This window comes from Marmota marmota, unplaced genomic scaffold (assembly GCF_001458135.2).
Source record: "Marmota marmota marmota unplaced genomic scaffold, marMar, whole genome shotgun sequence".
NCBI classification, from domain to species: Eukaryota; Metazoa; Chordata; class Mammalia; order Rodentia; family Sciuridae; genus Marmota; species Marmota marmota.
This window is the reverse complement of record NW_026000051.1, coordinates 9,330,212-9,353,072: the sequence shown is the minus strand read 5'-3', so window position 1 is coordinate 9,353,072 and position 22,861 is coordinate 9,330,212. Positions and strand designations below refer to the sequence as shown.

General features: G+C 54.4%; 1 protein-coding gene across 11 annotated transcripts in view; it reads left to right on the top strand.

Annotated features, from left to right (window-relative positions):
* LOC107152123 (DAB2 interacting protein) overlaps positions 1 to 22,861 on the top strand; it is a 187,655-nt gene that overhangs the window by 156,723 nt on the left and 8,071 nt on the right. For 9 of the 11 annotated variants that reach the window (XM_048813149.1, XM_048813151.1, XM_048813152.1 and 6 more), the window contains 11 exons: positions 3,605 to 3,758; positions 5,370 to 5,468; positions 6,259 to 6,813; positions 9,196 to 9,340; positions 9,429 to 9,573; positions 12,275 to 12,511; positions 14,072 to 14,273; positions 16,092 to 16,270; positions 18,177 to 19,065; positions 19,768 to 19,920; positions 21,562 to 21,755. In XM_048813149.1, the coding sequence (XP_048669106.1) occupies positions 3,615 to 3,758; positions 5,370 to 5,468; positions 6,259 to 6,813; positions 9,196 to 9,340; positions 9,429 to 9,573; positions 12,275 to 12,511; positions 14,072 to 14,273; positions 16,092 to 16,270; positions 18,177 to 19,065; positions 19,768 to 19,920; positions 21,562 to 21,755 (2,942 nt within the window). In that variant the 5' untranslated portion in view covers positions 3,605 to 3,614. The remainder of the gene's footprint in view (positions 1 to 3,604; positions 3,759 to 5,369; positions 5,469 to 6,258; positions 6,814 to 9,195; positions 9,341 to 9,428; positions 9,574 to 12,274; positions 12,512 to 14,071; positions 14,274 to 16,091; positions 16,271 to 18,176; positions 19,066 to 19,767; positions 19,921 to 21,561; positions 21,756 to 22,861) is intronic. The other 2 variants (XM_015497640.2, XM_048813147.1) reach the window with 2 other exon arrangements.

Here is a 22,861-nt window from a genome sequence, read left to right as displayed (position 1 = left end):
GACTGTGAAAGAGCTCTAGGGGCTCTAGTCCTCGAGGGCCATCGTGGGCCTTAGAGAATCTGCCATGTTTGAGTTCCCAGAAAGGGTTAGGACCATGGGGAAACTGGGTGCTGCTGAGAGGATAAGATGATGCCCCTAAGGCTCTTTCATGGAGACTCTGAGGTGAACATTGGGATGCTGCTCTTGGAATTGGCTTTGAATAGACAGCTGACCTGACAGCCAAACCCTCAGGTCTAATTTGTCCCTTCTTCTGGGGAACAGTCATGTCATCAGGGTCTGCGGCTCAGGAAGGTCTATACTTGTCCCAGCTGATTTCCTCCTCACTCCAGGAGTAGCTAACCTTGGCTGCAGAGGTTTGGGAGCTTTGGTCCAAGAACCCCAAGGACCTGAATCCTAGAACTGCCAGGCTTAGCCCTACCCACGAGGAACTCCCTTCCTGGCAAGGCGACAACTCTGACAAACTTTCCCAGCATAGCCTGGGAGTCCGGGAAGCCTTAATGAAGGAAAATGCACTGATGCTAGGAGTTCGAGTTGGATAGGGGAAGGGGGCTTCTTGGCAGAGGGAGTGGCATGTGCCTGGAGGCCTGCTTGAGGGACCTGGGTCTCCGGGTGGGAGCTGCCCAGCAAATAGGCCTCTGTGATCAGGTGGAACAGCAGGTGGACCCCACCCAGCAGCCCAGGGTGCCATGTCCAGGGCTGGTCTTTATAAGGCCCCCTACCACCATAACAGAAAGGCCTGGGAATGCCTCCCCCTGCAGATCTTGTCTTTACAGCACTCCTGCAGCGTGTGCTCAGTATCACTACTTTCCTTCTGAGGCAAGAATCCTTCCTGCTTTTTCAGATAAGGAAAATGGACCCAGAGAGTTGGGCATACCTCAGCGGGTCACAGCTGACCAACTTCTGGGCCCAGATGAGATGAGAACCAAGGCTACTGTGTGTCAGAATTTAGAGGATGGAGGGGGTTGCAGGTAGACTCCAGGGCGAACAGGAAGAAAATAGACACGTAAGATCACCACCAATCCTGCCCCCACCACCCAGCCCTCTACTGCCCCAGAGCAGCCTGGGAAGCCTGGGAGGAGCCAGGCAACCCTGCTTCTCTTCCTTCCAGTGAGTTTGGGCTGTGGGGCTGGATGCAGCTCTGCTCCACTTTCCCCCTATGGAGAAGTCTGAGAGGAGGCAGGGAGAGTCAGGGCTAGGCTGCTCCAGGATGCCTTAAGGGCCCTGAGCTTCACTGAGCCCTCTTTCTCAGGAATCTTCCTAGCCCAGTGAGGCCCAGGCCAGCTGGAGCACATTTACAGGACAGGACAGTGAAGAAGGAGGGGAGGGGTTCTGCAGTCACAGTCTGTGGGCCCTGGCTGTTGAGGGTCTGAACTAGGCTCCTGGGGCTGCAGAACAAGGCACCCCTTAGGTCTCCCTGGGCAGGGTCAGTGAGCTGTAAAAGGCCCCTTGTTTCTCTCCAGCCAGCCAACTCGTTCAGGCATCTCAGGCAGAAGGTGGCCCAGCTCATCAGCGCCTCCGTTTGTACATCCCAGGCTACTACCTGACCCACTCTGACTCCAGCATCCTAACCTGGCAGGGTTTGCCAGGCTGGGCCAAAGAGTAGCCTGATCCCTACTGTGAGTTCCAGGCCTTCCTAGACAAGCCCAACTTCCTCAGACTCCCCAACATCTGAGCCAGTGCATCTCTTCCACTGAAGTATGAAGCTTTCTCTGTGAGGGAGGCCTAGAGTCTGAGGGTGAGGCTGCCTAGCCCAGGCCCCAGGTGAGAAGGGGAAGGCAGACCTCCCCACAGGAAAAGGCCTAGCAATCTGAGCAAGGACTGAGAGGTCATCAAGGGATAAGTCCTGTCTGAACACATAAGATGGTATGGCATTATGGGTAAGCCACCCTGCACCTTTGCAAACTGGGCATCCCAGGAGAGGGTCCTGAGCTTAGGCCACACTGAGAAGCCCCAGAGGGAACCCAGGGGGATTTGGATGGTTTCTGAGCTGACTTCAGCCCACCTCACAGCTTTGCTCTAGTCTGAAGCCAGCTTCCCGTGGTCATGAGGAGGCCTGAGAGATGAGTGAAAGAGTCTACTGGAGCACACCATGTCGGGTTTCTAAGGCCTGGGGCAGCTCTGACACCTTGAGTGCCTAGACTTTGTGCTGAATGAAAGTTCATATGCACATAGGGTTGTTGCCATGGAGATGTGGAAATTTTCTGGATCCCTGAGCCCATACATCATAGGCCTCAGCCTTCTTTACTCCATGTGGTCATGGAAATGGGTGTGCTCTGCATGCAAATATCTATCAGGCTCTGAGTCTTTCAAGGTCAAGGTCAGATCTTAGCCTGATCTAAGGTAGGGAGAGGATGATGAACTGGTCAGGAGCCAAAAAGCAAAGGGTGTTGTGGGAAGGAAGTCTGCTTATAGTACGTGGCTGCTGGGAGACAAGAGACCCAGGGATGAGGTATGTCATTCCTCTTTACTGAGCTCCTAAGAATGGACCAGTGCCTGCTCTCTTTGTAAAACAGGTGACACTTCTGGGCGCCCCCTGGGTAAAGGTGAGTTAAGGAAAAAAAGCCGCTATAGAATTACAAGCCCAGAGCCCATGGCTGGAGCCTGCTCACCTAGTGCATCTAAACCAGGTGTCTCCCTTACCAACAGTAGCCTTATGTCAGACTAAACTGTGGGCTTTTCCTCTGGCCCAGCTGTGGAGGGGGCTCCAGTTGGACCTTCATTTCTCTTTGGTGGTCATTACCAAGCACTGGGAGCAGGTATGCTGAGGTGTATTCCATGTGATGCACTGAAGAACCATAGGTACAGAGAGGGATGAACTTGCCCAGGGCCATACAGTAAGTGAGCAGTGGGCTTAGGTTCAAGGCCATTTTGTTAGGGCCAGTCCAGATCTGAGCTCCATTTGGTTACCAGGTGGCATCTTTGTTCCTCATGCCAAGGCCTGTGTCAAGCCCACGGACTCTGGCCTAGGCCACAGAGCGCCAGCTAATGGACCCCGACTGAGTCTCAATGTTTTGGATACTGTGCGGAGACTGTGGCATCCCTTCTGCTCAGAGCTTCTATAAAATAGAGCAGTGGAGGTTCCTGGGCCTGTGCTACTGTGTGTGGGGCTGGGAGTGAGGCAGTGTGGGGGAAAGGGCTTTGTTGGCAGTGGCATTCTGGACAAGCGTTGGGATGGTGATTACTTTGGTCTTGGATGGGGACAGGGCTGACGCAGGGAAGGTGGGAAAGGCTACAGAACCCCAAAAAGCTGCCTAAACCTGGGCAGCTCTTCTCTTGGTGGGTCTCTGGGGCTGCTAAAGAGCCAGGTCCAACCCTGCCCTGCAGTCTCAGAAGCTCAGTTTAAACCCAAGTGGTCATGGAATCCTCGGTTTCTTGCTCTCTTAGGGGCTGAACTTCTTATCTAGACCCCCACAGTGGGGAAGAGGAACTGGTGGGTTTGGGGGACACTCCTTCCACCAAGCCTGCCTGAAAACAAAGGGCAGCAAGGGTTGGAGGAGGAATGACTGCCGCTGAGGAGGGCAATGGTGCAGGGACGAGACAAGTGGGTGGGGCACAGCCACCCCGCTTGGCCTGGCCCTGACACATCAACTGCCTACCTCCTCAGGTCCCATCTGATGCCAAGGCTGAAGGAGTCTCGCTCCCACGAGTCCCTGCTCAGCCCCAGCAGTGCGGTGGAGGCGCTGGACCTCAGCATGGAGGAGGAGGTGGTCATCAAGCCTGTACACAGCAGCATCCTGGGCCAGGACTACTGTTTTGAGGTGGGTCTCACCAGGGGAGAGGTTGGCAGCACCTTTGTCTATCTCTGACCAGGCCGGACTCCTCCAGACTCCTTTGGAATATTGTGTCCTTGGCAGTGGATAGTCTCTTTGAGACAGTGGCCACATCTGCTGATAGCTTTTGGCTCCTGGGAGACAAGAGACCCAGGGATGGGCTCCTAAGAATGGACCAGTGCCTGCTCTCTTTGTAAAACAGGTGACACTTCTGGGTCCCCACTGGGTAAAAGTGAGTTAAGGAAAAAGAGCTGCTATAGAATTGCACAAGCCCAGAGCCCATGGTTGGAGCCTGCTCACCTAGTGTACTGTGGGATTGTGGAGAGCCCCCCTCCCCACTTTTCTGAGCCTGTTTTCCCATCTGTTCAATGAGAGCCCCAACTTCTCCTGCCCAGCATTCTGTGATCCAGGGTTTAATTAAGAATAGAAGGCCAAAATGTAACCTGGGCAGGGCCATTAGCTGGGATCCCCTGCACAGTCCCTCATGGTAGGTGGGGAGTCAGTGGACTAGAGAAGGCAAGATGCCAAAGTTCATGCAGCCAGGCTTGAGACCAAGCCAGGATCAGGTTATTACGCTGCAGGTGTTCTTGGGAGTTCCCAGTGGTGTCTCCCATTATTCCTATTGACTTCCTACTTCTGTTTCTGGGAAGATTCCTACCCTGTCCCTACTGCCACCCCCAGCAATCATGCATAATTAAGGAAACTCTCAGAATGAATACTGCCTTTGGGGACTAGTGTAAAAATCTCCCAACCTCTGCCCATGACCTGGGTCCTGTGTGCAGTTTCTGGTTTAAGACTCCTAGCTAAGCCAGGCAGCATCTGGACTCTGACTTCCTTGCCTGGGACAGATTGAGATGGCCTGTACCTGTCAGCTTGTTCATAACACAGTTTGCTACTCATGTATAGGCACTTGAGTGCCTGGATGAGAGATCTGGTTTGCCCCGTGGAACCCTTAGCATGGCACTGGGACAGTGGGGACAGAGTGGCAATAGCTCAGGCCAGGCTCCCTCTCCTTGAGGAAATGTCCAAGCTGCAACTAGAGAATGAATAGGAGTCAGGCAGGCAGGGGATGGTGAAGGTTCCAGGCTGGAGGACCCCAGGGCCTGACACACAGGTGTTAGGCTTATTGTGGCCATCATTGTTGTCACTGTTGCTGGGCAAAAGAGAACCCTCAGAAGGTGTCACCTAAGGATGGACAAGAATCTCCTGCCTGTCCTTGCTTGTCCTCTTGGGACTTTGGTTTCTACCTTTTTGGCTATACTTGAGGTGAGCATTGCCCTCTGACCTAGGCAGAGTGCCCTGTAAGACTCATAAAGGTGATTTTTCTCTTTGAAAAGAAGGGCTCTGAGCCAGCAGAGATGAGGAGCCAGGCCTGAGAGCTAGATGGCTCAGGCCAGGTTGCTCTACTGCTGCCCACCTGCTCTAGGACAGCAGGTCTCTGTGCCACCTGGGAAATGAGAGGTACAAGGGCAGTTGTGAGCCTTGTCCTACTGCCATTCAGAGGCTATGTGCAGACCTGGTGGTCTCAGAGGCCTTCCATCACTGCCCAGCCTTGCCACAGTCCCTTCCCCTGTAACACGTCCTGCCTGCCCCCAACAGGTGACAACATCGTCAGGAAGCAAGTGCTTTTCCTGCCGGTCAGCAGCCGAGCGGGATAAGTGGATGGAGAACTTGCGGCGAGCAGTGCACCCCAACAAGGTAGGTCTGAGCCTCCTTTCTCTGGAGCATGGGGGATTAAGGCGAGACTCCAACATGAGGGAGCAGGAGGGATGCATTGCTGGTGGTGCACTCTAGGACTGGGGTGGAGGCAGAGCCCAGTTAAACTCTGGAAGAGGAGTGTGAGTTATTCAGTCTGAAATACTTGCCATGTGCCAGTTCCCAGAGGTACACATGTGGGAAGCTGGGCCAGAGAAAAGGGAGTTGGGCATTTGATACAATCCTTCTGCCTGTCCCATGTTCCCTGGCTAGCTCCAGCTCATCCATCCCATTCCAGCTTAGACATCTGCCCCCTCCGCCAGGCAGGCACCCTGGCCCACATTGGCTCCTCCATTTGGTCAGGACTCTTAACTCCTATGTGTGTTCCTCCCCACTGACATGTTGACCTGGGCTTAATCCTGGTCTCCATGACATCACTAATGTATCACCTCTCAGCAAACTGAGAAAGTGCTAACAATAGTGCCATGATCAGTGATGTGGCAGGCATTGTGTTATCTTTTTTTCTCAGTCTCACTCCGATGTGGTGGTTATTTTATTCCCGTTTTATACAAAAGCTAACTGAGGCCAGATGAAGTCATTTGCCCAAGGTCAGTAAGCTGGTGCAAGGCAGACAAGAGAGGCAGCCCATGTCATGTCCGGCTGACCCATCCCCCACACCCAAACCCCTTCACCACCATCATCGGAGCCCCTCCCACATCTCAGAGGAGTTCCCAGCTCTGGGCTGGCTGGGTAGGCAGGTGACAGCCCCAGCTGACACCCAGGGCCCCTACAGGATAACAGCCGGCGTGTGGAGCACATTTTGAAACTGTGGGTGATTGAAGCCAAGGACCTGCCAGCCAAGAAGAAGTACCTGTGTGAGCTGTGCTTGGATGATGTGCTCTACGCTCGTACTACGGGCAAGCTCAAGACTGACAATGTCTTCTGGGGAGAACACTTCGAGTTTCACAACCTGCCACCTCTGCGCACAGTCACCGTCCACCTCTACCGGGAGACTGATAAGAAGAAGAAGAAGGAGCGCAACAGCTACCTGGGCCTGGTGAGCCTTCCCGCTGCCTCTGTGGCAGGGCGGCAGTTCGTAGAGAAGTGGTACCCTGTGGTGACGCCCAACCCCAAGGGCGGCAAGGGCCCTGGACCCATGATCCGCATCAAGGCGCGCTACCAGACCATCACCATCCTGCCCATGGAGATGTACAAGGAGTTTGCCGAGCACATCACCAATCACTACCTGGGGCTCTGTGCAGCCCTTGAACCCATCCTCAGTGCCAAGACCAAAGAGGAGATGGCGTCTGCCCTGGTGCACATCTTGCAGAGCACAGGCAAGGTGAAGGTGCGTGTGGGAAGGCCTGGTGATGGGCACTGGGCTTTTTGCCTTTACTTTGTCCATGTTAAGTACAGGTCAGCTCTAGTGGAGGTTTGGGGACAGGCATCACACCCAGATGGTCTCCCTGAACCTGCATGGCAGGGCAGTCCAAGGCTTGTGGAGCTGTGGATGGGTTGGTGGCTGGTAGTGAGGGGGTAGGTGTGCCTTCAGATGCCCTCCCCTATTAACCCTGGGGGCTGACCCTGAGGAGGTCATGTAGTTGAGCTCTTCCGGAACACATGGGACGCACAATCCGCCAGCCCAGTGACACAGACACATATACCACTCGGGGCATCCCTAGCAGGCAGTTACCAGCCCTAGCCTTTTCCTAACACTTTCACATCCAGACACAGATTTCACATGCACAGGTAGATGATCATCCAGCCCCAGCCCCAGGGCCCCTTAGGAATGGTGATCAGAGAGCCATGTAGGCAGGCCCCACTTCCTGGCTAGAGGATCCCAGCTCCCCTTACCCTACCCTTACCTTTCTCCTGCCACTGACAATAGGCCCACTCAGCAGCCCCCGCACTTGGTTTGGAGGACAAGTAGGCTTCTGGACTGGTGCCCCTCGGAGGGGGCACCTGTCCAGCTCAGTGGAACGTGGCTCCCAGCCTCACCTGAGGGAAGTCTTCCCCTTTTTGCCATGCCTCCTGGCTGCCCAGAGCCCGTAGAAGAAGAAGGGCTAAACTTTGAATGAACTATCCTTCTGTGACAGGGATAGACCCCAAATGCCAGGCTAGGGAACTGGGCCTTAGCCCTCTGGTTGTGGCGTGGTTTGAGAATAAATGATGTGAGTGAAGGGTAGGGGATGCCTTGGATCAAGGTCCTGAGCTCTCAATCAGGAGAGGTACAGGTAGGGAGCCAGGCTTGGGTGTCACCAGATTCTTGACTGCATGAGGTCCTTTGTCCTCTTACCTGTTCCTAAAGGCCCTGGCAGGGGAAGGCTATGACTAGAAGCCCATGGCCCCTAAAGGCCCTTCTAGTTCCCACTATCTGTTGAACTGTCACTGTATGAAAGAGGGACTTCACCACGCATCTGTGGGGAGATCTGCCTTCCTCCATGTTCGCCCACCTCCTCCCCTTGCCCATGGCCTTTATACTTGCTGGTTGAGGCTGCCAGATGGACCACAGGCTGCACTATCCTCATTTATTGGTCAGTGGTGAGCTGAGGGTGCTAGGAAAGAGTGATTGGCAAAAGCCTGTGGCCCAGAGATGGAATGAGGGAGACAGCAGAGGCCTGAGCCTTTCTTGCTGCTGGGTCTCTCATCTTTCAATCCCTGGTCCCCAGGGCTGCTGTGGCGGAGCTCCAGGGAAGATGTGGTTTTTAACCTTTGCTCTATGTACTCAGAGGTTGGGAGCCTAGAGGTTTTCTGCACATCAGGAAGTAGTCCTTGAGCACATTATCCCAGTGAGGCCAGTGATAACATCCCCTTGGTCCCTCCTGTCTGTCTTGTTGGCCAGCCTTGATCTCTGGCTCCAGATCTCAATTCTTTATTTCAAAAGGCTCCCAAATTGGCACATCAGAGTGGGAAACTCCCTGGCCCATGCTGAGTGCCTTGCAGGCTCTGAGCTAGCTGGTCTCCTGTCCCAGCTGTTACCCTCCCCTCAGTCGGCCTGCCTCCGTTCTTCCTCTCCCCCAGGTCATAGGTTGGCTCTGGACATGATGAGGCAAGGTCTCCAGAGGAAGGGAGCTACCGTCCAGTTAGGAAAGGGTGGCTGAGGCTTCTCTGCCAGGATTCCCTTGACACTGTGTAGGACCTGATGGGTGAGGGCCTTACTAGGTGCAATTGGGGGGCCACAGCAATGACAAGCAGTGGTGCCACAGCCTGCCTCCCAGCCAGAGCCCTGCCAGGTGGACCTCAGCCCCACTCTTGTTTCTAAGTATAGAGCAACTGGATCACTCAGTCCTTCTTCTCTCATCCTTACCCATGGGCTGCAGAGGACAAACCATGTCATATGGGGAGCCCCCACCAAACTCTGATAGGTCCCGGCAGCTGTTTGTACTTGGCACATGGTGTGGAAGGACGGGGGACCTCTCCTATGGCAGCCAATCTGGACGTGATGGTGGAGCTTGAGGCTCAATGTGGCATGTTGCCATCCAGCCCTGCCTCCCATCCTTATGCTCAGCTCTGATGTCATCAGCTCCAAGCTCAGCCTCACTAGGCTTCCCACCCTGCCTGCTCTACTCAGCAGCCCCCAAGATGGGTGCTGTGTTCCTCTCTAGATCCCCAGTGGTGTGGTGAAGGAACAAGCTTGAGAAGCAGGGACTTCTCTGTCCAGGTCCAGAGTCCTCAGGTCCTGCCTACCAGGCCAGCTTAGGTTCCATTTGCTCACCCCCTGCCTCCCCAGGACTTTCTGACGGACCTGATGATGTCAGAGGTGGACCGCTGTGGAGACAATGAGCACCTCATCTTCCGTGAGAATACACTGGCCACCAAGGCCATTGAGGAGTACCTCAAACTGGTGGGCCAGAAGTACTTGCAGGATGCACTAGGTAGGGAGGGGGTGGGCTGTCAGGTGGGCAGAGGATTGGTGTTGTCTGCCCAACCCTGACTCCTTCCTCCCTGCCCACCTGGCCACAGGTGAGTTCATCAAAGCTCTGTACGAGTCAGATGAGAACTGTGAAGTGGACCCAAGCAAGTGCTCAGCTGCTGACCTCCCTGAGCACCAGGGCAACCTCAAGATGTGCTGCGAACTGGCCTTCTGCAAGATCATCAACTCCTACTGGTCAGTGCTCACCCCATGACCCTTTGAGGACATTGCATTCCCTTTTGGACCAGGCCTTCCTGTCCTGTTGTCTTGCCTGTCTTCTTGGCTGTCAGAGTGCTCACAGTGTGCTAGGCACAAGGTCAGAATCCACCTGCTGCCTGACTCACTGAGTTACTGGGTAGCCAGACTCCTGTCCTGGTCTTTTTTGGGCTCTCTTGAGCATAGGAGAGTATTCCAGAATGTCAACAAGATACAGTTGAAACTGTAATAACCTGGACACAGCAGTCGAGTGCCTGGTGAGCACCTGTGTGCGTGTGTTGCCCAGGCTACAGCATGGAATGGAGCTGGCCAGGCTCTGTTCAAGCACCCACCAGAGATGACTCCTCACCCGTCCTAGTAGTAATGGTGCTAATGTCATGTCATTGGCACATCAGAGTGGGAAACTCCCTGGCCCATGCTGAGTGCCTTGCAGGCTCTGAGCTAGCTGGTCTCCTGTCCCAGCTGTTACCCTCCCCTCAGTCGGCCTGCCTCCGTTCTTCCTCTCCCCCAGGTCATAGGTTGGCTCTGGACATGATGAGGCAAGGTCTCCAGAGGAAGGGAGCTACCGTCCAGTTAGGAAAGGGTGGCTGAGGCTTCTCTGCCAGGATTCCCTTGACACTGTGTAGGACCTGATGAGCAGGGACATGTGTGCGTATCTGAGCACCAGGCGGCCCAGGACTAGAGACCAAAAAGAAAGGGGTGGTTTTAAATAGAGCAGGGTCTGCAGGCCACACCAGCCCCAGAACAGAGCAGGTGCGCACGGGAGTAGGCTGCTCACATGGAACCATAATCAGAACTTGGATTGGTCCTGGTGACCTTACAGGAAAGCTAACTTCAAAGGTAGCTTCTTGTGCCAGGTACATCCTTGCTGTGTGGTGGCACACGAGTGTCCTGTGTGTAGGTGGGCTTCCTGCCAGCCTGAGTGGTCACTTTCACACCAAAAGAGCCACTTAGGCTTCAGCTTATGCCACAGCTGCAGCTCAGGGCTGGTGTCCCCTCCTGTCCTAGTCCTCTGGTTCTTTTACTCTCCACCCACCTTGATCTGTCACACTCCTGTCCTAAGGCTTTATACCTGTCCCTCTATGGCCCGTCATCTGACCACATGTGGTCTGCTTATCCCTCCTGGGTCCCTTCTGTTGAAGCCCTGATCCCTTTGGAATGGGATCATGTCTGCATCTGAATGAGTTTCCTACACAGGCTGGGAGCACTCTGGAGGCAGGTGGGTCCACCAGCTCAGGGCTAGGCGTGCAGAGAGCCAAACAACAGGCAAAGACAGGCCTGCTAGGCGAGCAGCCTCCTGGGGAGGGGGTTGAAGGGAATGGCCAGGGCCAGGGTGTTGGGTGCCCATGTGCCCAGTCTCTTAGCCACTGTTACACAAGGTACTCATCTGGGGCCAGTGGGACACCTTGGAGCCTGGGGGCAACCAGAGAGCCTTGAATTATTTGGGAACATTCTTTTTATCCCCCACTGGACTGGGACACCCTCTGTCCCCCATTCCTGGGCAGCTGAGTGTGGGTCACAGGAAAAACATTTCTGTGGACAAGGATTTTCCATTTTCTGTTTCTGGCATCTGTCAGATGATTCTTTCTTTTTGGGACAAGGTCATCAGTAGATATCATCACTCAGTACCTAGGTGTCCCTGCCCAGTCCTGTGCCAGGTGCTTTGAGAGGCCCAGGGCTAAAGACACTCCCACCTCCTTTTCTCCCTAGGCACCCTCAATTCCACTGACATTCATTACCACCGAGCCTGCTGGGTTGGCTGCTGGGCTTGCCCCAATGAGCATTTCAGGCCTAGCAAGCCCTCTGTGGCCTTGGCACCTCAGCCTGAAGGTGATTCTGTGAGCTTGGCAGGGTAGGCTTTGTTTTCAGTTTAGGTGACAGGATGCTAAAGCCCAGGCAGGGCCAGGGTCTTGGTCAGGTCACCCTGAGCTTATGACAGCAGGCATAGACAGGGTTTAAGGATCACTGGGCCTGGCCTGCCCCAGAGTAGAAAGGTGGGAAGGTCACTTAAAGATGGGCCAGGTGGGCATGACTGTGGCTGGGCGAATTCCCAGTGGAGCCAGGAACCCTGTGTTGGTCCTCTGACTGTGTCACCCTGAAGAAGTTGCTGCCTTTGTTTCCATCCCATCTAGAGCATGGCAAGCTGTGTTCTCCCCTGTGGTTAAGGGTGGTCTCTCCATCACTCCAAGCTCTGCATAAAACCTTACGTTCCTATGACAATGTTCAGGCAAAGGGAGTGTCTCAAAAGCCAGTGATGAGAACACAGGCACAGTGACGTGTCCCTGTCGGTTTCCACACTACTCCACCAAGTGCCTGCCATTTCGATGGAAAGATGTGTTACCGCTTGGGGGAGGTGATGAGGCGGAGCCGGCTCCCCAACTGAGCTTGTCTCTCGGCTCAGTTGGCCCTTTCAATGAGAGTCCACCCTAACTGAAGCTTGGGTCTCCTGCTTGCTGAGCACTGGCTCTGCTGCCCTGGGCTGGGCACTCTCCTGTGTGGACTCAGCTCCCCAGGAGCCCTGTCTGCTGGGTAACTGACAGGCTGAGTGACATGCCCAGAGCTCCAATTTCATGCACCTGCGGGGGAGATGTAAGGGTCAGAACTCAGGGTTCCATGCAGCCCAGATCTGTCCTGGGCCCCTGTCTGATTACCAGGACCACCATCGTCTGTCCCTATGCAGTGTCTTTCCACGGGAGCTCAAAGAGGTGTTTGCCTCATGGCGGCAGGAGTGCAGTAGTCGTGGCCGGCCGGACATCAGCGAGCGTCTCATCAGCGCCTCCCTCTTTCTGCGTTTTCTCTGCCCAGCCATCATGTCACCCTCACTCTTCAACCTGCTGCAGGAGTACCCTGATGACCGCACTGCCCGCACCCTTACCCTCATTGCCAAGGTTACCCAGAACCTGGCCAACTTCGCCAAGTGAGTGCCTTAGCCTGTGGTGGGCAGAGACAGCAGGGTTGGAGTCCACAGAGACAGGGCCTATGTGTTTCTGTCCCCTGCAAACTGGGCTGGGGTAACAGGCCCTGCTTTTGTCCCTGCCATTCTCAGTTCTTCCCTTCCCCCTATTTCAAAATAAAACCTCCTCCACACCTCATCCTCCTAGTAAAAGTACTTGCCATTTTGGTACATTTCCTTAAATTTCAAAGAGGAGATATTTTTCCTTCTGCTCTTTTGAATTAACATATTATCCATCCTGAGGATTCTGCCATGTCCCTTAACATTCCTAAGCTCCATTTTGAAATGAATGACCAATGTTCTTCCAAAGCAGAGCAGCCCGGGCCTCTAGCACATTTCCTGGGCATTTGGACAGTCAGGTTGTTTCAGACTGACTCAGATTAATGCTGTCAGGATGTCTTTACTTATAATGCACTTCTGGTGTTTTCAGCTGCATTCTTAGAGCAAGTGGGTAGAAGTGGAAGGACTGGGTCATTTTGTCATTCATTCACAAAGTGTGGGTTGAGCCCTGTTTCAGGCTATCTTCATAGATAAGTCGGCCCTGGTCCCAGCTCTCAAAGCTGAGCACATTAAACAGGGAGACATGGAGTAAAAGCAGTATATAGTCATATACCAGAGACCAAGTCACATATCAAGAGCGCCCTGGGTTTGTGGGGAGAGAAGACAGGAAGGCCTCAAATGATGAGGGTAAGGCATTCACCTGGCTCGAGGGGAAGCAGGAGCAAAGACTGGTGTATCAGGGAGTGCCATGGTGCTATAGAAGTGCACCAAGTGGAGCATCAAGTGCCAGGCCAGGAGAAGCAGAAGACAAGATTCAAGAGGACAGCAGGGACCAGAGGGCCACACAAGGCAGAGGGAGCCACCAAGGATTTTAAATAAGCAGGAGGATGGTTCAGCTCTCTTCTGGATCTGAAAAGAACACCCAGTCAGCAGGGGGATGAGACCAGAGACCTGGGAGGAGAGCATAGCCATGTTTTATCAAAAAGCAAGGTGGTATAGGAGACAGTGACTGCAAGTGAAGTGGTCAAGGTAGACAGCAGGCCTTGCCATTGGGGTTGAGGAAGGAGGACCCAGCAAATGCCAGGCTTCTGGCTCGGGCATCTATGCTTAGAATAGGAAGTTCAGAAAGAAGGCATGAGTTTGGGGAACCATCAGTGGCTCCAGAGTTGGCCAGGTTGAGCAGGAGAGACTAGGGGGTGGGGAGGGGTGTTCTGAAAGAGCAGAGACCTGGGCCAAGCATGGATCAAAAAATCATCTGTGCACCTAGCATTGCAAATTGGAGGAAAAGAGGAAGGAGACTCTAATGGGCGATAAATGGGGAGTCAAAGAATATTCTAGGTCTTGTGGTTACAGGTCTTAAAAAGGGTCACCACTTCTGGTCTTGATATCCTGGGTCATGGCAGGTTCAGTTGTCTTGGAGCATCAGTGGGTGGGAGCTGGCTGCAGTGGGTAGTGGGAATGGGAACTGAGGGAGTGGAGTGGCTCAGAGAAGGGGCCCTCACCCTGGCTGCCCTCTCTTCCCAGATTTGGCAGCAAGGAGGAGTATATGTCATTCATGAACCAGTTCCTGGAGCACGAGTGGACCAACATGCAGCGCTTCCTGCTGGAGATCTCCAACCCCGAGACCATCTCCAATACAGCTGGCTTCGAGGGCTACATTGACCTGGGCCGTGAGCTCTCCAGCCTGCACTCACTGCTCTGGGAGGCCGTCAGCCAGCTGGAGCAGGTGCCTGTAGCTGTGGGTGAGGGTGGGTCCTAAGGCCACCGCAAGCCCCAGGGCAGCCATGAGGTCAGAGGGTTTGTCTCTGTGGCATGAAACAGCCCACCCAGGTGCCAGTAGCCCTGGGTTCCAGCCCAGGCCCTGTAGAATACACTGGGTGTCTCTGGGCTCTGTTTTCCTTTATGGACCAGTGTCACGTTTGCTCTCTGGCACCTGCCAGAGCACTCAGTATTGGGGCAAACCTTTCTAGGGCTGGGACTATGGCTCAGTGGTGGAGCTCTTGCCAAGCATGCACAAGGCCCTGGGCTCAATCCCCAGCACTGCAAAAACAGAATAGGAAAAAATAAAATAAAATAAAACCTTTTTAGAATTACCCTTGACTGTCAATTGGCAAGATAATTCCCTCAGCACCTCTGACATTGCTTTGGTCACTTGGACTGAGTTCTTCTCAGCCTGGAGTTCCACTAAACCCCCAGTGGCCTCACAGTGAGCAGTTTCTTGGCATTGGCCTGCTAGAAACCACTTTTCAAATATCTGTTGCTTTTCAGGTCTCCAGGGTCCATTTTACAAAGTAGTTAATACTGAAACCAGGTAGAAAGGCCTTCCTGCCTTCTGGTCCATTTGAGGTGACACTCAGAGCACTCTGGTATGCCACCTTCTAAACATGATCTTTGCATGTGTAGCTGTACACATGCAGGTGCAGACATTTACAGTTCTCCTCCCTTTTGTTTTCAAGTGAAAACTTCCAGTGTACACTGATATGTTTCTCACTATCATAGGCATCTGTCCTCATGTGCATCCTATACCACCACTGTGCCAAAAAACAGGTGTAGACTTCCCTGTCCCATGAACAGTTTGTTCCATCAGTCTCCTACTGACGTATCTGTGGGTTAGTCCCAGCTTTCCACTGAAACGGCTGCTGTTGCAATCGCAGTTTCTCTCATTTATATCCCTTTGTCTTTGTCTGTGAGAGAAATATGAGGGAGATATGGAAATGAAGGCCAAGCCCCTCTCTTCCTCTAATTCTGAGCCCTCTGCTACAGCCTACACCAGTCACTGTCATTGTCACCACTTGCCAGGCTCCTGTGCTGGTCACTGTCCCATGGATCTCACAGCTAAGTAGGAAGTATGGAAGGTAATCAGCATTGTTACCCAGGTGATATGGTGCAACAAGGATTTGAAATCAAGCTGTTGGCCTCCCCAAATCTGTTGACTATGAGATTCACTTTTCTTCTCTTGTTTATGCATGCATTTTCACAAGGGACTTTGTGCAAAAGCAGTGGCCTCCTCCTAGCTCAACTCCATAGCCCAGAATCCTCTGCATCATGTCCGAAGCATGACAAGGTTTAGAAGGGCCGAGGTCCAGCACCAGTTTATGCCTGCTCTGTGCCTAGACCATCTCCACTGGGTTTGGGTCAGCCCACTTTGTGGAGCAGATAGTAGAGGGACTCCTTAGAAGCCTCTTGGGTGGAGAGGTATAGGCTGGGTAATTCTGAGATTCTAAGCATGGGAATCCAATTCTGGGATTTCTTCTTTGAGGGTACCAGAGCAGGACAAACTAACATGAGGCTTGGACTAGGTCAGCATCTCTTCCTGTGGGCTTTGCATTCCTACCCCAGAAATAATCTAGGGAGCTGGTAATAAATGAAGATTTACAGATTGCTGGGCTTGTCCTTTCCAAGACCCTCTGGGTCTGACTGTGGGGTCCAGAATCTGCATTGCTTATAGGCTCCTTGGTGGTTTTGAACCACAGTGACTGCGGCATACCTAACCTCAACAAGTGGCCTTAGTAGGTCACACCTGGCTTTTTTTGTGTCTTTGCAGAGCATTGTGTCCAAATTGGGACCTCTGCCTCGGATCCTGAGGGATGTCCACACTGCACTGAGTACCCCAGGCAGCGGGCAACTCCCTGGGACCAATGATCTGGCTTCCACACCGGGCTCTGGCAGCAGCAGCATCTCAGCTGGACTGCAGAAGATGGTGATCGAGAACGATCTCTCTGGGTAAGAGCTCCTAGGTGTGCTGAGTGTAGTGGGGCATGCATGCAGACTAGGCAAAGCCCATCTGTGGTCTCCGATGGGGGAGAGGATGCCCATGTGATTGTTTAGGAAACAAGCCTGGTCAGACTCTAAATGTTTGATGCAGGCCCTAAGTGGTAAACCTCCATTTGAAAAACCAGGGAAGTCTTCCTGGAGAAGGAGATGGTGTCATTTTTTTACCTTTTCAGGAAAAGTAGCATTTCCGTTGGTGGAAAAGTCCTTCTAGGTAAAGGGGCAAGCACAAGCAAGGGCCTGGAGAAGAACAATCTGTGTTCAGGTACAATTCTGGGTCCCAAACACCTTCAGATCGCCTGTGCTTGTTTGAAGCACTCATTCTGGTATTTCTTGGACCTGTATAAGGAGCTCCTTAAGTGGTGCTTAAGAGTATGTTCAGTAGGAGCCCAGGTGGCTCTACTGGGCTTTGAGACTAGGACCCCAGAAAACAGAGGTGCTGAGATCCAGCCTCCCTGAGCCCTCAGCTCTGGGTGCAGGCTGCTCAACATAAATAACACACAGTGCAGTGGGAGGCAGGTGCTTTTGAATATGTCAGTGTGACATTTCATTAAGAAACTCAGTATTCATATGGAACCGTATATGTTCCTCTATCTCCTGGCAGGGGCCCCTTTTAGACCTGCTGGTGAGGTCAAGGCTGGAACAGCAGATTGGGGAGTGTGATTTACTTCCCAGGTGCTGGCAGCATAGTTTTGCAGCAGGGGAGGGTGTTGAGCTAGATCTGGAGGGTGTGGTGCCCAGAAGAGGCCATGGTACCAGTCCTGGTCACTCTTGAGTGGGTTTTATTTGTTTTTTGGTTTGTATGTTTGTTTGGAGGTCTGTTCACTTCACCTGCTAAATGAAGCAGAGCAGAGTGACAATGTAAGAGTTGAGGAAAGCATTAAGGACACATGACCTGGGGTGTGGCATGGTTAGCCCAGACCTACAGCTGATCTTGGCTTGTCCCCGTTCTTTCTGCTACCTTTGTCCAGCTCTTCCCTGCCCATGAGTGCTGGGGCTCTAAGTGCTGGCACTGCCCTGTCTTGGGGCCATGGTTTCTGCTCCATCTGAGGCCAAGCTGACAGTGTCTTCCTATTCTAAGCCCGTGTCAAGCTCCCCATATCCTTGTTGCTTCTCACCCACTCATAGAGCCCTGTTCGTGCCTACATTCTTTCCTCCAAAACCCACCTGGGCCCACTTCAGTTGTGCTTGGCCTTTAGGGAAGGTCCAGGAGAGGCTGCAAACAGGTGTGGCATGAGGAGGACCAAGGGCTGTGGTAGACTGAGGGAAGGTAGAGCCTGCTGCCAGGTTCAGATTCATCACCTGAGCCATGCCTTTGATGCATCTTCCTTTGATTCTGTTTTTGCCAGGATTTACAGCCCCCACCTGCCACTCAAATAGGGAGTGGCAGCAGGAGGCTGGGCAGGAGAGGGTTTCACCAGGCCCACACTTGGGTTATCAGTCTGATTAGAAACAAGAGGGAAAAGGCAGAGGGTGCCCCATGATTTTGAAGTTGGAATTCTTAACACAGGACTCGCAGATTAACTGAGTGCCACTGAGCTGTGGGCTGGGGCTTAGCTAAGGGGGTTGTCCAGAGCATGCCAGGTCCCAGCACCCATTGGGTAAAGGGCTTGCCAGGCAGCCTGGCTTGGAACTAGCAGAGCTGGTCCTTAGAGCAGAGGTTCTGTGTGGAAGCAGTCATCTCAGCCACTGTTCCCTGGGACTACCCATTCTGCTGGCCCAGCTCTCCCCTCCCCGGCCCTGGCATTGACTGCCAGGTCCTAGCAGGTTGGCGGGTGCTGTTGGTTTGGACCCGCGTGGCTGCACTCACAGTTCTTCTTTTCCCCTTCTTTCCCTGTGTGTGCTTGTCTCCCTGCAGTCTGATAGATTTCACCCGGTTACCGTCTCCAACCCCCGAAAACAAGGACTTGTTTTTTGTCACAAGGTCCTCCGGGGTCCAGCCCTCACCTGCCCGCAGCTCGAGCTACTCGGAAGCCAACGAGCCTGATCTCCAGATGGCCAACGGTGGCAAGAGCCTGTCCATGGTGGACCTCCAAGACTCCCGCACACTGGACGGGGAAGCAGGCTCTCCAGCGGGCCCTGACGTCCTTCCCACCGATGGGCAGGCACCCACAACTCAGCTGGTGGCTGGGTGGCCAGCCCGGGCAGCACCAGTGAGCCTGGCAGGGCTGGCCACCGTGCGGCGGGCAGGCCAGACACCAACCACACCGGGCACCTCTGAGGGAGCACCTGGCCGGCCCCAGCTGTTGGCACCACTCTCCTTCCAGAACCCTGTGTACCAGATGGCGGCTGGCCTGCCGCTGTCGCCCCGTGGCCTTGGTGACTCAGGCTCTGAAGGCCATAGTTCCCTGAGCTCCCACAGTAACAGTGAAGAGCTGGCGGCTGCCGCCAAGCTGGGAAGTTTCGGTACCACCGCAGAGGAGCTGGCTCGGCGGCCTGGTGAGCTGGCACGGCGACAGATGTCACTGACTGAGAAGGGTGGGCAGCCCACGGTGCCACGGCAGAACAGCGCTGGTCCCCAGCGGAGGATTGACCAGCCTCCGCCCCCACCCCCACCGCCACCTCCTGCTCCCCGGGGCAGGACGCCCCCCACCCTGCTGAGCACCCTGCAGTACCCGCGGCCCTCGAGTGGAACCCTGGCGTCAGCCTCACCAGATTGGGCTGGCCCTGGGGCCCGGCTGCGGCAGCAGTCCTCATCCTCCAAGGGGGACAGCCCAGAGCTGAAGCCACGGGCGGTGCACAAGCAGGTCAGTGCTGTGGGTCGGGGCAGGCCGGACTCTCAGTCCAGGGGGTGTCACGCACCGTGTCATGCTCCTCCTCGGTCATTTCACCTCACCAGCGCCCAGCTGCCATCTCATGCTGTGATGCCTCATCCAGCCCCGTCGCTGGCCTGCTATGCACACTGCTCCCTCCACTTGGAACCAGGGGCACCGTGGCCTCAAGGGACACCAGGGCCCTCTGCCATTTCCCCCAAATAAAGACTTGGATCGGGGAGCAAGGGGGGAGGGGTCCATTTATTTCCAGTTCCAGGCCTGTTAAAGCCCATGCCTCGTGCTGGAATCAGCCTGGCCCCTCTCTAGCCTCTACTTTCTTCCCAAACTGCTCATATGGGCTGAGTTGGCCACCAGGTACAACTGCCGGAAGTGTGGACGATCCCTGTCACCTAAGGGTTGCAAGCCATGGGTCGGTGTGCTTGGGTGACTGCCCAGCCCAGCACCAGCTGCCCCTCAGCTCAGCCTACTGTGGTGCTCCCAGTGGCAGCAGGGTGCAGTGCTCAGGAGCCCCCAGGCTATTGACTATCTCTGGCTGCCATCCAGGAGATAGACAGCTAGAAGTCCCCTCCTGTCATGCTTCTGAGCCACTGTCCTTGTGGCTTGCCCACGGTTAGTGTCTGCCCTCTCCTCTTCCCTCTGCCTCCTGCAGCCCATCACAGCTGTGTTTCATTGTAGGGCCCTTCACCCGTGAGCCCCAATGCCCTGGACCGCACAGCCGCTTGGCTCTTGACCATGAATGCGCAGTTGTTAGAAGACGAGGGCCTGGGCCCAGACCCCCCCCACAGGGATAGGCTAAGGAGTAAGGAGGAGCTCAGCCAAGCAGAAAAGGTAAAGCTGGACCTGGGCAGGCGGGCTGGGTGGGCCCTCATTGAGCGGGTATTGCTCATCTGAGAATGACTAAATCTCTATGTCCCCTTATCCCCGTGGGGCTAGGGGTCAGTGGGAGAAAAGCAGCAGGAGGGGTTTAGCTTAGACCTGAGGCTTCCAATACAGGCTGCATTTCAGCATCACCTAGGAATGGCCCTGGGTCAGACTCTGGGACCTGGAGGCTGGAGCTCCGAGAGACCGCTTACCCTGAAGCAGCTGAGCTTCCGAGCATGTGGAGCTGGAGAACCAGGTGCCCAAGAGGCACCTGGAGACCACTGGGGGGAGCTTTAGTCTTGAGGAGGCAGAAACAGGCTCTTGTCCCCAAGATAGCTAGAAGAGCTGCCCCACCCAGGCCCCCTTCTTCCAAGGATCATGCCTTCCCAGGACCTGGCTCTTAGTTCCAGTCTCCACCCGGGCCTGGGGAAAACAGCCACCAGGAAGAAAGGTGGGGTCAGCTTACCACTGATTTCTTCCTCCCAAGAGCAAAAAAAAAAAATGATTCTAACAAATCTAACCCTCGCCCACCACACACCTCTAACATTTGATGGGCCACGGGGTGCTTTGACCATCCTGCCAGGTCTTCCAGTTGTGGCAGCTGCCCTGGATCTGGGGGTAGTCCTTGGACATCCCTGGAAGCCAAAGCCCAGGTAGACCGGAGGCAGTGCAGCTACCTCCCCACTTGCTGGAGCTCAGGCTTGGGTGCTCTTACCCCTCAGGGCCTGGGACAGCCTGTGGCAGCCCATCAAGCAAGGTCCCAGGGGTCAGGGTGGCAGCGCTTCCTCTCCCTGGCTGTGGGTGAGGCCCATTTCCATGCTGCATTTGCCACTCTCCACCACCCCCTTGATCTGCTGCATGCACCTGCTTTCACCGTAATTGTGCAAAGGGGACCCAGGAACACAGCACACAGTGCTCCAAGAGTCGGAGTTTGGCAGGGAGTGAGGCGACCTGACGTCACCCCAGGCTCCCTGCTCCCCTCAGACCTGCTTCCTCACATGTCTAACCCCTCTGGCTTCTGGGGTTGCCCCTGCCTCCCTCTTGTTCAGAGGCAGCTGCTCCTCCTGTAGCCCACACAGCCTCCAGAAGGCCTCTCTTGCCCCCTTGTGCCTCCCTTTGAGTCCGATACAGAAAGCCCAAACCACCTTGCCTTTACCTTTCACTTCTCTCTGTGCCACCACCTGAGATCCTGTCTGTAGGATCCTGTCCTTAGGATCTCAGCCTGCTGATCAGTCACCATATGATTCAGTCGTGTCATCTAGGCTTCAGCTTCCCCTCCTGCAGAGCCCCCACTTCCAGGTGCTTAGGATATCGTGGTATATCTTAGGGTTTTAAAACCTTTGTTTATCATTAAAAGAAAGCTCAAGGTCCTAGTTACACTGTCAGTCCTGAGATTTGAGTTTTTGAGCCTTCATCTCCCTTGTAGCTGTACTAGTCAGACTGGGAGGTTAGAGAGGAGAGACTCCTGGGTGGGGACAAGCTTGAGTCTCATCACAGCTACTGGGCCATTCCCCTCCCGGGCTCCCTCCCACCTGTGCCCCACTCAGGCTGACGAGGCTGTGCTCTCTGTCCCGGGTGCTGTGCCGTGGCACTCTGCCCTCCTGGCAGGACCTGGCAGTGCTGCAGGACAAGCTGCGGATCTCCACCAAGAAGCTGGAGGAATATGAGACCCTGTTCAAGTGCCAGGAGGAGACGACGCAGAAGCTGGTGCTGGAGTACCAGGCGCGGCTGGAGGAGGGGGAAGAGCGGCTGCGGCGGCAGCAAGAAGATAAGGACATTCAGATGAAAGGCATAATCAGCAGGTGAGGGCAGCCTGTCCACTGCCCTCGAGGCCGCGGTCTGTGGGCGAGCCTCAGTGCCCCTGGTCTGGGTAGTTGCTGATTTGCTGAAGGGGGAAAGGGGAAGGCAGCATCCCAGGCCATGGGGCCGTGCGCCAGTCCTGGCATGTAGACAGCCCCCATGGTGCTGGCTTGTTGATGGCCGAGTGCAGAGTTGGGGAAAGCAGGAGGGAGGCTGGGCCAGCTCCTGGAGGGTCCTGCAGGAGTGTAGAAGCTGGGCTTGGGGTGTTAGGAAAGGCAGGACCCATTCAGAGCAGTATAAAGGAATGTCAGTTACGTTCTGAAAGTGAGGGTGGGAGGCAGGGGCCAGACACAATAACCCCCAGGTTTCTTTTTTTCATTTAGGTAATCACCATGAACTGTATTTTTACCTTATGCAAAATTACTTGATAACAGAGTTCAGAAACACATCTATTTTTAATTGTATCATTTTTTCAACTCCACCCCCAGATTTCTATTGAGAGGTCTGGGGGTATGTGTGTCAGGGTGCCAGGTGCGAAGAGTTGCTGTTCAGGGGGAGAGGGAAAGGGATAGTGACTGATTTGGGGTATGTTGAGTTTCAGCATGCCCGAGTTGCCTGGGGTACAGTTGGTTTTAATGATGGCTCTCATCTTTGTTGATGGCTTGTCAGGTCCTGTGTTGCCCCCCCGTGCCTCTCTTTCCACCTGTGGTAGGTAGGCAGATGAGGTACAGTGTAGGTGTGGCATCCAGGCCAACCCTCAAGGTCCCATCTTGGAGTACACTTTCTTATGGCACAAGAGGAAAGACATTTGGATTCATATCTATTTACTTGCACAGTCTAAGACCCTGTTACCTGGACAGATTAAACAGATGTTTAGTAACCAGGAAGTTCCCTTATCTGGCCCCATGCTTTGTCCACAGTTGGCCCTTCCCAAATTCCTCCTGTTTAGACCACCTGCTTCTCTCTTCCTGACTACTGTGGCTTCACTAACTTGTGGTTATGTTCATTGTGCAGTGGTTAACGTGAGCTGAAACCAGTGACTAGAGACCTGTGTTCACTTGACCTCCAGCTCTGCTCTTGGCTCCCCTGGTGTGGTTCCAAGAATGGA